This window comes from Nematostella vectensis, chromosome 5 (assembly GCF_932526225.1).
Source record: "Nematostella vectensis chromosome 5, jaNemVect1.1, whole genome shotgun sequence".
In the NCBI taxonomy this organism is placed as follows: Eukaryota; Metazoa; Cnidaria; class Anthozoa; order Actiniaria; family Edwardsiidae; genus Nematostella; species Nematostella vectensis.
The window spans coordinates 13,671,548-13,685,569 of NC_064038.1; the positions used below are offsets into that span (position 1 = coordinate 13,671,548).

Below are 14,022 nucleotides of genomic sequence, written 5' to 3' on the forward strand. Positions count from 1 at the left end.
GAAAGACCAAAAGTGGACTTTCGGCTGTTGTGTGTGTGTGTGTGTGTGGGGGGGGGGGGGATGCGTTCGCGCCCCCTGCACCCCCCCGGGTACGGGCCTGTAATGTTTATTTTTTTCTGGTATTATTAAAGATATGCTGCAATTTTCATAATATCTGATACTTTCTGTTTTATAATACTCAATCGACTATAATAGTTGTTTGCGTATTATTTTGAGCATGCAAAACTACTCATGCTTCATCTTACCCGTTATAAAAAGGTTCTTGTAACTTAAGCATTATTTCAACCATGGAAACTCATGTATCATTACTCTGCCCGTTATATAAAGGTTCTAATTACTTACGTAGTATCTCTACCACAGAGGACTGGCTGTCTTTCCCGATGCTGCTCTGCGCCGTGCAGGTATAGTATCCGCTGTCGTCCACCTTAGCGTTCGTGATAATGAGGGTTTTATTCTCCAGGACCGGGTACTCTCCAGGATACAATCGAAGCCCGTCCTTACTCCAGAACACTTCCGGGCGAGGAACACCTGTTGCGTTACACTCTATGGACACTGTCACGCCCTCAATAGCGGTGACGTCACTTCCGACAGATATGGAGACTGGGTTCATGTTGTCCGTCGACTTAGTGGAGCCTATTGTGGGGCGACTGATGCGAGGGAGCACTGGGTCTAAGGAAGGAATTTAGTTTTAATTTTATGTAAAAGTGTCACGCAATTTTTCCATAGATGACAATTGTCACGTAAATAAAGGCAACAGGTCACAGTCGACACGTGGTTGGCTATAAGTCACAACGAACTTTAAAAAAGCACTTGTCACGCAAGCATGACTCACTAAACCATCGAAAATCATCACCGTCGAGCAATTGTCACTTTTCAATCATGCATTTTATCACTTACCGACAACCCTTATATTGGAGGACACAGAATCCTCTCCGACAGGATTAGTCGCTGTGCACGTGAACACCCCGTGGTGGGATGCTGCTACTTGCTGTATAAGCAGAGACCCGTTACCGGGTGCCATGTACGAGCCGGCGCCGATCAACTCCCGACCGTCCTTTCGCCATATTATCGAAGGCTTCGGAACGCCGGTCGCCACGCAATCGATAGTTAGTCGGCTGCCGGTCAATACCGTGGCATTGTCGGCGATTCGTGCAATAGTCGGAGAACCATCGCCAAGTGGTATATCCCGAGGGGCGACAGGACGTTCAATAGTTGGCTTGGATGGTTCTTTAAAACACAAACATCTTTATTACAAGGAGCTAACCATTTCATGAATGAAATAAGATCACAGTTTCATTTCTGCGAGATAACTATTTCGGGTCCTGTCTTTGTTTTCGCAAACTGTGTTCCCTTGTTTGTGGGAAAGGTTGGATCTAGTCACCGGTTGTGAAAATAGCATAAAATGACAAAGTTGTGGGGAATAAGGTAAACCACAGTTATCCACACCGTTTGGACAACTGGCTGATTGACACCCCCCTCCCTAACCAAATCCCAAACCTAACAGTATAAATCATGCACACTCCAGCTATACCAGAGCAAAAGCTTCCCCCATCTCACAGAAATACCAACGAAAGTCTCAGTCGCTGTATATTTCAGGGATCAATTCTCTTAAGGCCATGTTGAGGTTTGTGATGCATTGAAGAAATGAAGTGAAAGAGTTGTGGCACATATTTCAAGGATCATAAAAACTCATGCAACACATATAATGTTTTAATGTGAAACATTTATGCTTCGATGCAACAATTGTAAAAAAATATATGTGGACAAAAAGACTCTACGTGTGGAAGAAACGGCCTGATACACCCTATGGTAGCTATAACCCGACACCGAGCCCTCCCTTCATAACGGGCGAGGAGGTGCATAACTGGGTCCCGAGTCACCCAATAACCCATCTAAATCCTTGTGTAATCCACCAAGACCCCATACTGACCTATGACCTTGACTTGGCTAGAGATGTGATCTTTTCCTCGGCTGTTATTGGCTGTGCATGTGTACCGTCCGCTATCTGCCGGCCGCGCCCTCCTGAGGACCAGGGTCCCATTGTCGAATATAACATACCCCTCGCCCATAAGTACCCGCCCGTCTTTCACCCAGACAACAGATGGAAATGGGATCCCTGACACCTCACAGTCGATCAAGAGAGGTGTATCAGTGATAACAGTTATGTTATCCCCGACGCTGACTTTCACTGGGCTACCGTCCCCGGGTGGGATGGTCTTGGTTTGATTTGTCTGCTTGATCCGAGGAGGGGTGGGGTCTAGAAATGATTGTGAACAACACCACAAATTAGCTAGAGCTTCATAACAATACACACATTGAGGTGCAGTCGTTACAGATTAATAATGTTGTGACTTCTAAGCCTGGTAATAGCTAATAACAAAAATATGCAGATGCTCTGTGGCTATTCCTACCTGTATACGTGAGTAGAAAACTCACCCATAGTGTTGAGAGTGGACGAGACCCGGTCCTCTTCGTGGCTATTCCTAGCTGTACACGTGTATCTACTCACCCATAGTGTTGAGAGTGGACGAGACCCGGTCCTCTCCGTGGCTATCCCTAGCTGTACACGTGTATCTACTCACCCATAGTGTTGAGAGTGGACGAGACCCGGTCCTCTCCGTGGCTATCCCTAGCTGTACACGTGTATCTACTCACCCATAGTGTTGAGAGTGGACGAGACCCGGTCCTCTCCGTGGCTATCCCTAGCTGTACACGTGTATCTACTCACCCATAGTGCTGAGAGTGGACGAGACCCGGTCCTCCCCGTGGCTATTCCTAGCTGTACACGTGTATCTACTCACCCATAGTGTTGAGAGTGGACGAGACCCGGTCCTCTCCGTGGCTATCCCTAGCTGTACACGTGTATCTACTCACCCATAGTGTTAAGAGTGGACGAGACCCGGCCCTCTCCGTGGCTATTCCTAGCTGTACACGTGTATCTACTCACCCATAGTGTTGAGAGTGGACGAGACCCGGTCCTCTCCGTGGCTTTCCCTAGCTGTACACGTGTATCTACTCACCCATAGTGTTGAGAGTGGACGAGACCCGGTCCTCTCCGTGGCTATCCCTAGCTGTACACGTGTATCTACTCACCCATAGTGTTGAGAGTGGACGAGACCCGGTCCTCTCCGTGGCTATCCCTAGCTGTACACGTGTATCTACTCACCCATAGTGTTGAGAGTGGACGAGACCCGGTCCTATTCGTGGCTTTCCCTAGCTGTACACGTGTATCTACTCACCCATAGTGTTGAGAGTGGACGAGACCCGGTCCTCTCCGTGGCTTTCCCTAGCTGTACACGTGTATCTACTCACCCATAGTGTTGAGAGTGGACGAGACCCGGTCCTCTCCGTGGCTATTCCTAGCTGTACACGTGTTCCTACTCACCCATAGTGTTGAGAGTGGACGAGACCCGGTCCTCTCCGTGGCTATCCCTAGCTGTACACGTGTATCTACTCACCCATAGTGCTGAGAGTGTTGTGTTGAGTGGAAGAGACCCGGTCCTCTCCGTGGCTATCCCTAGCTGTACACGTGTATCTACTCACCCATAGTGCTGAGAGTGGACGAGACCCGGTCATCTCTGTGGCTATTGCTAGCTGTACACGTGTATCAACTCACCCATAGTGTTGAGAGTGGACGATACCCGGCCCTCTCCGTGGCTATTCCTAGCTGTACACCTGTATCTACTCACCCATAGTGTTGAGAGTGGACAAGACCCGGTCCTCTCCGTGGCTTTCCCTAGCTGTACACGTGTATCTACTCACCCATAGTGTTAAGAGTGGACGAGACCTGGTCCTCTTCGTGGCTATCCCTAGCTGTACACGTGTATCTACTCACCCATAGTGTTAAGAGTGGACGAGACCTGGTCCTCTTCGTGGCTATCCCTAGCTGTACACGTGTATCTACTCACCCATAGTGTTAAGAGTGGACGAGACCTGGTCCTCTCCGTGGCTATTCCTAGCTGTACACGTGTATCTACTCACCCATAGTGTTGAGAGTGGACGAGACCCGGTCCTCCCCGTGGCTATTCCTAGCTGTACACGTGTATCTACTCACCCATAGTGTTGAGAGTGGACGAGACCCGGTCCTCTCCGTGGCTATCCCTAGCTGTACACGTGTATCTACTCACCCATAGTGTTAAGAGTGGACGAGACCCGGCCCTCTCCGTGGCTATTTCTAGCTGTACACGTGTATCTACTCACCCATAGTGTTGAGAGTGGACGAGACCCGGTCCTCTCCGTGGCTTTCCCTAGATGTACACGTGTATCTACTCACCCATAGTGTTGAGAGTGGACGAGACCCGGTCCTCTCCGTGGCTATCCCTAGCTGTACACGTGTATCTACTCACCCATAGTGTTGAGAGTGGACGAGACCCGGTCCTCTCCGTGGCTATCCCTAGCTGTACACGTGTATCTACTCACCCATAGTGTTGAGAGTGGACGAGACCCGGTCCTATTCGTGGCTTTCCCTAGCTGTACACGTGTATCTACTCACCCATAGTGTTGAGAGTGGACGAGACCCGGTCCTCTCCGTGGCTTTCCCTAGCTGTACACGTGTATCTACTCACCCATAGTGTTGAGAGTGGACGAGACCCGGTCCTCTCCGTGGCTATTCCTAGCTGTACACGTGTACCTACTCACCCATAGTGTTGAGAGTGGACGAGACCCGGTCCTCTCCGTGGCTATCCCTAGCTGTACACGTGTATCTACTCACCCATAGTGCTGAGAGTGTTGTGTTGAGTGGAAGAGACCCGGTCCTCTCCGTGGCTATCCCTAGCTGTACACGTGTATCTACTCACCCATAGTGCTGAGAGTGGACGAGACCCGGTCATCTCTGTGGCTATTGCTAGCTGTACACGTGTATCAACTCACCCATAGTGTTGAGAGTGGACGATACCCGGCCCTCTCCGTGGCTATTCCTAGCTGTACACCTGTATCTACTCACCCATAGTGTTGAGAGTGGACAAGACCCGGTCCTCTCCGTGGCTTTCCCTAGCTGTACACGTGTATCTACTCACCCATAGTGTTAAGAGTGGACGAGACCTGGTCCTCTTCGTGGCTATCCCTAGCTGTACACGTGTATCTACTCACCCATAGTGTTAAGAGTGGACGAGACCTGGTCCTCTCCGTGGCTTTCCCTAGCTGTACACGTGTATCTACTCACCCATAGTGTTGAGAGTGGACGAGACCTGGTCCTCTCCGTGGCTATTCCTAGCTGTACACGTGTATCTACTCACCCATAGTGTTGAGAGTGGACGAGACCTGGTCCTTTCCGTGGCTATCCCTAGCTGTACACGTGTATCTACTCACCCATAGTGTTGAGAGTGGACGAGACCCGGTCCTCTCCGTGGCTATGCCTAGCTGTACACGTGTATCTACTGACCCATAGTGTTGAGAGTGGACGAGACCCGGTCCTCTCCGTGGCTATCCCTAGCTGTACATGTGTATCTACTCACCCATAGTGTTGAGAGTGGACGGGACCTGGTCCTCTCCGTGGCTATTCCTAGCTGTACACGTGTATCTACTCACCCATAGTGTTGAGAGTGGACAAGACCCGGTCCTCTTCGTGGCTATTCCTAGCTGTACACCTGTATCTACTCACCCATAGTGTTGAGAGTGGACGAGACCCGGCCCTCTCCGTGGCTATTCCTAGCTGTACACCTGTATCTACTCACCCATAGTGTTGAGAGTGGACAAGACCCGGTCCTCTCCGTGGCTATTCCTGGCTGTACACGTGTACCGTCCCCTATCAACAGGTGACGCCTTCTGTATGACAATAGACCCATTCTTATTGATCACGTGACGTGGCCCCGACACTAGCACTTGTCCATCTTTACTCCAGATAACAGAAGGCATTGGGGTCCCTGTGGCTTGACAGCGGAGGGTAACCTGGGTATTGGTCAATGCGGTAATGTTGTCGCCAACTGTCGCCGTTAGGGGAGACCCGTCCCCAGGGGGTATGGTACGGGGTTCGTCCGAACGCACAATTTCTGGTGATACCGGGTCTGCAAGGAAGAAAGCTCTGTACTCACAAGAGATCCCATTAAAATAAATTTTTGTTTTTCGCTATCTTGAATATATTCCCCCATTGGAAATATTTGGTATGTTGCTAACGGCATTTGCCAACATTATTCTGTGGTAAAATAAAATCTGCTACAATTTGTTTAATCTCGATAACACAAAGTCGTAGATGGCCTTAACTATATTAAAAGAGGCTATTTTTGTCCATTTTTGGCACCTTTACCTGTCAATCAAAACCTCCATACTTACCCATCACGTTTACAGTAGAGTTAGCGTTATCCTTGCCGAAGGCATTCCTTGCCGTGCACGTATAGCGACCTATATCTGAGCTGGACACCTTCTCGAGGATCAAACTCCCATTATTGGTTACTAAATACCCGTCACCATTTGCGGGCATTTCCTGGCCGTTCCTGGACCACGTGATGGTCGGTGCAGGTACACCTGTGACTGGACAGTGTAAAGTGACCAGGGTGTCTGTAAGGGCGGTGATGTTGTCCCCAATGGTACCGTGTACCCGGCTGCGATGATCTGGATGAATTGTTCGCGGGTCGTCTGGACTGAGGATTTTAGGGACCACTGGGTCTGTCGAAAAAAAACCCACAATGTTAGCGGAGTTTAGAAATGAGAGCCAACGTTTTAGAATATCGAATATAAATCTTCCCCTGTCAGAGAAGAATTCTTTATATATTTGGTACAAAAAATATCATTGGGTGCCTAAAGCGGTCGTTCATTTTATTTTTGTGTGAGTTAGAGGCCCCTATCCATATCTAAGCTGTTACGACTGTTGATGTCCACACCAGGTTATATTCTGAGTCCAAATAGTTTAACATCTTTTATTTATCGACAGAGTTAAAGGTGGACAAGACCCGGTCCTCTCCGTGGCTATTCCTAGCTGTACACGTGTATCTACTCACCCATAGTGTTGAATGTAAACGAGACCCGGTCCTATTCGTGGCTATATCTAGCTGTACACGTGTATCTACTAACCAATAGTGTTGAGAGTGGACGAGACCCGGTCCTCTCCGTGGCTATTCCTAGCTGTACACGTGTATCTACTCATCCATAGTGTTGAATGTAAACGAGACCCGGTCCTATTCGTGGCTATATCTAGCTGTACACGTGTATCTACTAACCAATAGTGTTGAGAGTGGACGAGACCCGGTCCTCTCCGTGGCTATTCCTAGCTGTACACGTGTATCTACTCACCCATAGTGTTGAGAGTGGACGAGACCTGGTCCTCTCCGTGGCTATCCCTAGCTGTACATGTGTATCTACTCACCCATAGTGTTGAGAGTGGACGAGACCCGGTCCTCTCCGTGGCTATCCCTAGCTGTACATGTGTCTCTACTCACCCATAGTGTTGAGAGTGGACGAGACCTGGTCCTCTCCGTGGCTTTTCCTAGCTGTACACGTGTATCTACTCACCCATAGTGTTGAGAGTGGACGAGACCTGGTCCTCTCCGTGGCTTTTCCTAGCTGTACATGTGTATCTACTCACCCATAGTGTTGAGAGTGGACGAGACCTGGTCCTCTCCGTGGCTATTCCTAGCTGTACACGTGTATCTACTCACCCATAGTGTTGAGAGTGGACGAGACCTGGTCCTCTTCGTGGCTATCCCTAGCTGTACACGTGTTGAGAGTGGACGAGACCCGGTCCTCTCCGTGGCTATGCCTAGCTGTACACGTGTATCTACTCACCCATAGTGTTGAGAGTGGACGAGACCCGGTCCACTCCGTGGCTATTCCTAGCTGTACATGTGTATCTACTCACCCATAGTGTTGAGAGTGGACGAGACCCGGTCCTCTCCGTGGCTTTCCCTAGCTGTACACATGTATCTACTCACCTGGTCCTCTCCGTGGCTATTCCTAGCTGTACACATGTATCTACTCACCTATAGTGTTGAGAGTGGACGAGACCCGGTCCTATTCGTGGCTATCCCTAGCTGTACACGTGTATCTACTTACCCATAGTGTTGAGAATGGACGAGACCCGGTCCTATTCGTGGCTATTCTTAGCTGCACACGTGTATCTACTCACCCATAGTGTTGAGAGTGGACGAGACCCGGACCTCTCCGTGGCTATTCCTAGCTGCACACGTGTATCTACTCACCCATAGTGTTGAGAGTGGACGAGACCCGGTCCTATTCGTGGCTATTCTTAGCTGCACACGTGTATCTACTCACCCATAGTGTTGAGAGTGGACGAGACCCGGTCCTCTCCGTGGCTATTCTAAGCTGCACACGTGTATCTACTCACCCATAGTGTCGAGAGTGGACGATACCCGGTCATATTCGTGGCTATCCCTAGCTGTACACGTGTATCTACTCACCCATAGTGTTGAGAGTGGTCGAGACCCGGTCCTCTTCGTGGCTATCCTTAGCTGTACACGTGTATCTACTCACCCATAGTGTTGAGAGTAGACGAGACCCGGTCCTCTCCGTGGCTATGCCTAGCTGTACACGTGTATCTACTCACCCATAGTGTTGAGAGTGGACGAGACCCGGTCCTCTCCGTGGTTATCCCTAGCTGTACACCTGTATCTACCCACCCATAGTGTTGAGAATGGACGAGACCCGGTCCTATTCGTGGCTATTCCTAGCTGTACACGTGTATCTACTCACCCATAGTGTTGAATGTGGACGAGACCCGGTCCTCTCCGTGGCTATCCTTAGCTGTACACGTGTATCTACTCACCAATAGTGTTTAGAGTGGACGAGACCCGGTCGTATTCGTGGCTATCCCTAGCTGTACACGTGTATCTACTCACCCAAAGTGATGAGAGTCGACGAGACCCGGTCCTATTCGTGGCTATCCCTAGCTGTACACCTGTATCTACTAACCCATACTGTTAAGAGTGGACGAGACCCGGTCCTCTCCGTGGCTTTTCCTAGCTGTACATGTGTATCTACTCACCCATAGTGTTGAGAGTGGACGAGACCTGGTCCTCTCCGTGGCTATCCCTAGCTGTACACGTGTATCTACTCACCCATAGTGTTGAGAGTGGACGAGACCTGGTCCTCTTCGTGGCTATCCCTAGCTGTACACGTGTATCTACTCACCCATAGTGTTGAGAGTGGACGAGACCCGGTCCACTCCGTGGCTATTCCTAGCTGTACACGTGTATCTACTCACCCATAGTGTTAAGAGTGGACGAGACCCGGTCCTCTCCGTGGCTATTCCTAGCTGTACACGTGTACCGTCCCCTATCAACAGGTGACGCCTTCTGTATGACAATAGACCCATCCTTATTGATCACGTGACGTGGCCCCGACACTAGCACTTGTCCATCTTTAGTCCAGATAACAGAAGGCATTGGGGTCCCTGTGGCATTGCAGCGGAATGTGACCTGGGTATTTGTTAGGGCGGTTATGTTGTCGCCTATTGTAATCGTGATGGGAGAGCCGTCTTCCGGGGAAATGGGTCGTGGTTTGTTTGTACGCTCGATGGACGGCTTCGCTGGAACTGCAAAAAGAAAGAAATAAAGTATTATTGTAAACGAGAAACGTTGTTATGTATTGACCGCATGAGGCTGATTCAGATTTGCTTAAGTTTGATTGATCTGCCTTAGAAATTAACGAAGTTGATTTGTGACCTTTGGACATTTTCGTTATCTCCCTTCTAAGGTAGACAATACGGTGCAGCACGGTAAGGCGAGGGGCTTAATTTTGGGAGGCGCTAACTCGAGCGATTACAGTACTTCCAGAAAATCGTATCGCGTACAGTTACACCAATGATGAAAACAATTAAAATCCGCTCAGCTCATTCTCGTAAGCGACTTAAAGCTCGAAGACATTATACCTCATACATATCAGCAATAACTTACTTTTGACAATTACTGCTGAGGTGGCCTTGTCTTTCCCAGCAAAATTCTCGGCCTCGCAAGTAAAGCTCCCCGTATCACTCACGACAGCGCCATCAATAAGCATCGTCACGCCATCTGCTGTCACGCGGTACCTCCCTCCTTGTGAGATTGCGTTACCGTTTTGACGCCAAGTCACGCGGGGTGCTGGTAAGCCGGTTGCGTTACACACTATACGAATGGTGCTATCTTCTAGTACTGTCACGTTATCGCTGATGACTATTGTCACGCGTGGCGTCCCGCTAAGTGGGATTGTTAATGGTGATGGTGCGAGAATTTTCGGTTTTCTTGGCTCTAAAGAAATAGGTAATAACAAATGACGTAAGTATTATTCGTTTTATTCATTACATGTTTGAGGTCGTGAGAAAAAAAGAGGTCGCTAACACTATACGTATAAGGTCAGTTGGGATACCATTGACACTACTCGATACCAAATCATGTATCAAGAAGTAGGCTTGGCCTCAAGTATAGCAGGCTTGACTGATACTATTCAATAAAGAATACCAAGTATGCCGGACTCACCTATAACATCAAGTATGCTAGTAGCCCTGTCCTGCCCCTGGTCATTAGCCGCCACACACGTGTAGACCCCGCCCTCCGTAGCTCCCCGGATTGTAAGCGACCCGCTGTTGTCAATCAAATACATTCCCACGGACGGGAGCTTTACGCCATTACGAGTCCATCTCAGTGTGGGGTACGGGATCCCTGTGGCGTGACACTTGATGGTGATGCTGTTACCCACGAAGGTTGTCACGTTGTCGCCAATGACTGCCGTGACAGGTCGATTGTCTTTGGGTAACAGTGTCTGGTTGGATTTGCTGATAATAGGCACGCTTCTCGCTGGATAGATCAATTAGACGTCAAAACACTGCAGATTGCGACTTTCATTGTAATAGTTAGATATGGTGTAGCGTGGTGTGGTGCAGTGTGGTGTGGTGAAGTGTGACGCTGTAAGTGCAGTGCCGTACCAGGCCTCGGAATATTAGAGGGGCACAATACAGAAACGAACATTAAGAAAATATTGGGATATTTTTTTTAGAACGATATTTCGGCAGGCCAATACCTGAATGAAATATCGTTCAAAAAACATAAATCTGCGTTGTTGTCGACTTTTTCGTTTAAAGGTTTTATTAATTAATCAACTGTCGACGCATACCACAAGGTCCGACGCTCACCAATAGATAGAGGCTGTCCGGTGGTTTCTTTCTACGTTTTTGAAATATATAGGGGGCACAGCCACGCCCCTACTGGTCATTTCCTTAATTTTTTAGAAAATATTGGGTGGGGGGGAGGGGGCACGTGTCCCCAGTGCCCCACCCCCTGCTGCTACGGCCCTGAAAAGTGATGTGGTGTGGCAGTGATAGTGTGGTAGGTGTGACGTGAGGGTTGGGTGGGACATGGAGTGTTATATCCCATACCAATATAAGAGTGTACTTATGCGGTCGAGGAGATTAAAGAGAAAAATACTCACGAACGACGTTGACAGAAGTAAAGGCCATATCCATCCCAAGATAACTCTCCACATAACATGCATACTCCGCCGAGTCCCGAGTCCGTATTCCGTGAAAGCGCAGCGACCCGTTACACCCTAACTCAATGACGTCATCAGGGTACACAACCTCGTTTTCACGTAGCCAGATGATCTTGGGCCGAGGCACACCCTTGATGGGACAGGAGATGACTGTGGAGGTGTCTGCGGGCACAGAGACGTCCTGGCCAGCGGTGACATTGACGGGGGAGAACCCGGGGAGAGCGTTGATATGGCCGTAAGAGGCAAATATACCCGGGCGGACGGGGTCTAAGGGAAAAGGTCATCCGTACGCTTAGTTCAAATCTGTTACTTATCGTCGATAACAACAACAACAACAACAAAAAAAAAACAACGACGAGGACGACAGCAGCAAAACAACAACAAAACTTCAACAATCGCACGGAAAGTATATCTGGTATCTCTTACCATGGACTTTGAGAGTCGTAGTAGCATCTGCTCCTCCGGCGACATTGGTGGCGACACAGGTGTACCGGTCCGTGTCAAACAGAGACAAGTCAGAGACGATCAGCTTGTCTCCATCGACGACCACATTACCCTTTGTGCGCATCTCCTCGCCCCCTCGGAACCACGTGATCGTAGGGCGTGGCCTCCCCGTGGCGTGGCAGATGAGGGTCAGCTTACGTCCTTTCATGGTAGTCAGGTTGTTGCCGATCTTGGTCTTAAATGGGCGGTTTTCGTACCACACGATGTAGTTTGTGGACTTGTGAATTACTGGAATGGTCGGGACTGTGGAGTTAAGAGGGTTCGAGTCAGTACTTGGTTCGTCAATCATTCGATACTCGGTGGGGTCTGTCCGAATGGCACGACGCCACCATGTTGTAGAAATGCCTTTTTTGTGCTATGTATAGTCATCCAACGCGTGTAATCAATGTTTACCAAAGTTGATAAAAAAAACAGATTTTTGTTGATATTGATAATCCACTTCAGAGGATTTTCTTGGGGAGGGGGAGGGGGTATTTTGGTCGTCGTTTAGTGAATTCTTATCTTATCTGGAGGTGGACGCTAAAACGAGCATTTACGGTTATTAAAGTGTTGTTTACGTGGGAAAAGCGTACAGTTTTTCTTATGATCTCTTTTAGGTGATCTGCTGTGGAATGTGTTATCACACGGCTCCAGAAGCGTTAAAGGAAATGGGGATGGGGGGGGAGGGGTAAGTGCTTATAGAGACAAGGTATACAAAGCCGATCACTTACTGAGAATATTGACTGTTGATACGGCCGAGTCCTCTCCCAAGAGATTTCGTGCGGTGCACACGTATTCCCCGCTATCCGAACTTCGGCTATTCACGATGACCAGTGATCCTGTCACTGTAACAGACACCCGGTCACCAGATATGATCGGCTGCCCAGTTTTACTCCAATCAACCAGTGGCTTTGGTGACCCGGTTACCGGACATTTAAGAGTAATTGACGTGGATGTTAGTGTGCGAATGGTCATGCCGATTTGGCCGGCGATCGGACGTCTGCCATCTGGAGCAGTGGCCAGTCCCTTCTTGGCAACGATACGGGGGTAGTTGGGCTCTGGAGTCAAACACAGAACGTGATCGAATAGACGTAACTGCTTTTTGTTTGAGCATTAGCTACACAAAAAATGTCTTTAAAACTCGACTGATAACTCAAAGCTTTTTACTCGACAGATAACTCAAGCTCTAACTAACTGAAGCTAGGTAGTATTAACATCTGCTTTCGTTTCGAACTCGAATTAAATGTTAACTCGAAAACTTCTGGTCTGTACGAAAAAAAAATCAGACCGAAGTCTTGTATGTAAGCCGAAGTGCCCTGCAGAAAAGACCAGACTGATATTATTTCTCCGTACAGACCGAGCTAGCGAGGATAGAAAAATATCATTATTTGCATTTTGCACATCTGCGGCGGCCTTCTTGGGAATATTTAGTCGATTAAAAAAGTCGGGAAAACATTCGCGTGCAGTACTAAAACTGTAAAAAACTTTTGCCACCAAAATGGTACCGACCGGCAAATCAACCAATCCTAGCGAGCGTTCTATCTTTGCCATATATTAAACAGTGATAATATTGAATATAGATGGTGCATTTGGTTGTCGTTGTCCACTCTTTCCACTTGATAAGAAATTAATTTTTGAATACTACCACTTGTGAGACAGTTAGATAAATCCTCTTCGCTTACCCACGACGTAGACAAACGTCTCCGCTTCGTCACTGCCGATGGCATTGACCGCTGTGCAAACATACCGCCCAGCATCAGTTGTTCTCCTCAAAACAATGCTGAGCGTTCCGTTCTCGTCAACGTCTTTAACGACCCGCTGACCATCCTTACTCCACTTGACTTCCGGAGCAGGTAAGCCGTTTGCGGAGCACCTAATGCGGAGGGTACTCCCAAGAAACGCGGTTACACTATCCCGGATGTTAACAGAGACTGCCTTTGTCTTGGTCAGCGGTATGACGCGTCCCACAACAGGGCCGGAAATGGACGGCTTCTGTGGAGCTTAATACAAAACTATGACTGATTAATGGTGTTGATGGTGACGGGGAAGGGGGAGGGAAGGAGAAGGGAACAATTATCCTACTTTGAGGGTTGCTTGTAGGCAAGCTTGCAGCAAGACAGTTCAACAAAA

At 48.8% G+C, this 14,022-nt stretch overlaps 1 protein-coding gene across 3 annotated transcripts in view; it reads right to left on the reverse strand.

Annotated features, from left to right (window-relative positions):
- Positions 1-14,022, reverse strand: part of LOC5503308 (hemicentin-1) — a 136,135-nt gene that overhangs the window by 10,067 nt on the left and 112,046 nt on the right. For all 3 annotated transcript variants that reach the window (XM_048727478.1, XM_048727480.1, XM_048727479.1), the window contains 12 exons: positions 13,575-13,892; positions 12,624-12,950; positions 11,836-12,156; positions 11,350-11,676; positions 10,401-10,718; positions 9,843-10,172; positions 9,152-9,481; positions 6,268-6,600; positions 5,673-6,002; positions 1,931-2,257; positions 898-1,227; positions 343-669 (listed from right to left, as the gene is read on the reverse strand). In XM_048727478.1, the coding sequence (XP_048583435.1) occupies positions 343-669; positions 898-1,227; positions 1,931-2,257; positions 5,673-6,002; positions 6,268-6,600; positions 9,152-9,481; positions 9,843-10,172; positions 10,401-10,718; positions 11,350-11,676; positions 11,836-12,156; positions 12,624-12,950; positions 13,575-13,892 (3,918 nt within the window). The remainder of the gene's footprint in view (positions 1-342; positions 670-897; positions 1,228-1,930; positions 2,258-5,672; positions 6,003-6,267; positions 6,601-9,151; positions 9,482-9,842; positions 10,173-10,400; positions 10,719-11,349; positions 11,677-11,835; positions 12,157-12,623; positions 12,951-13,574; positions 13,893-14,022) is intronic.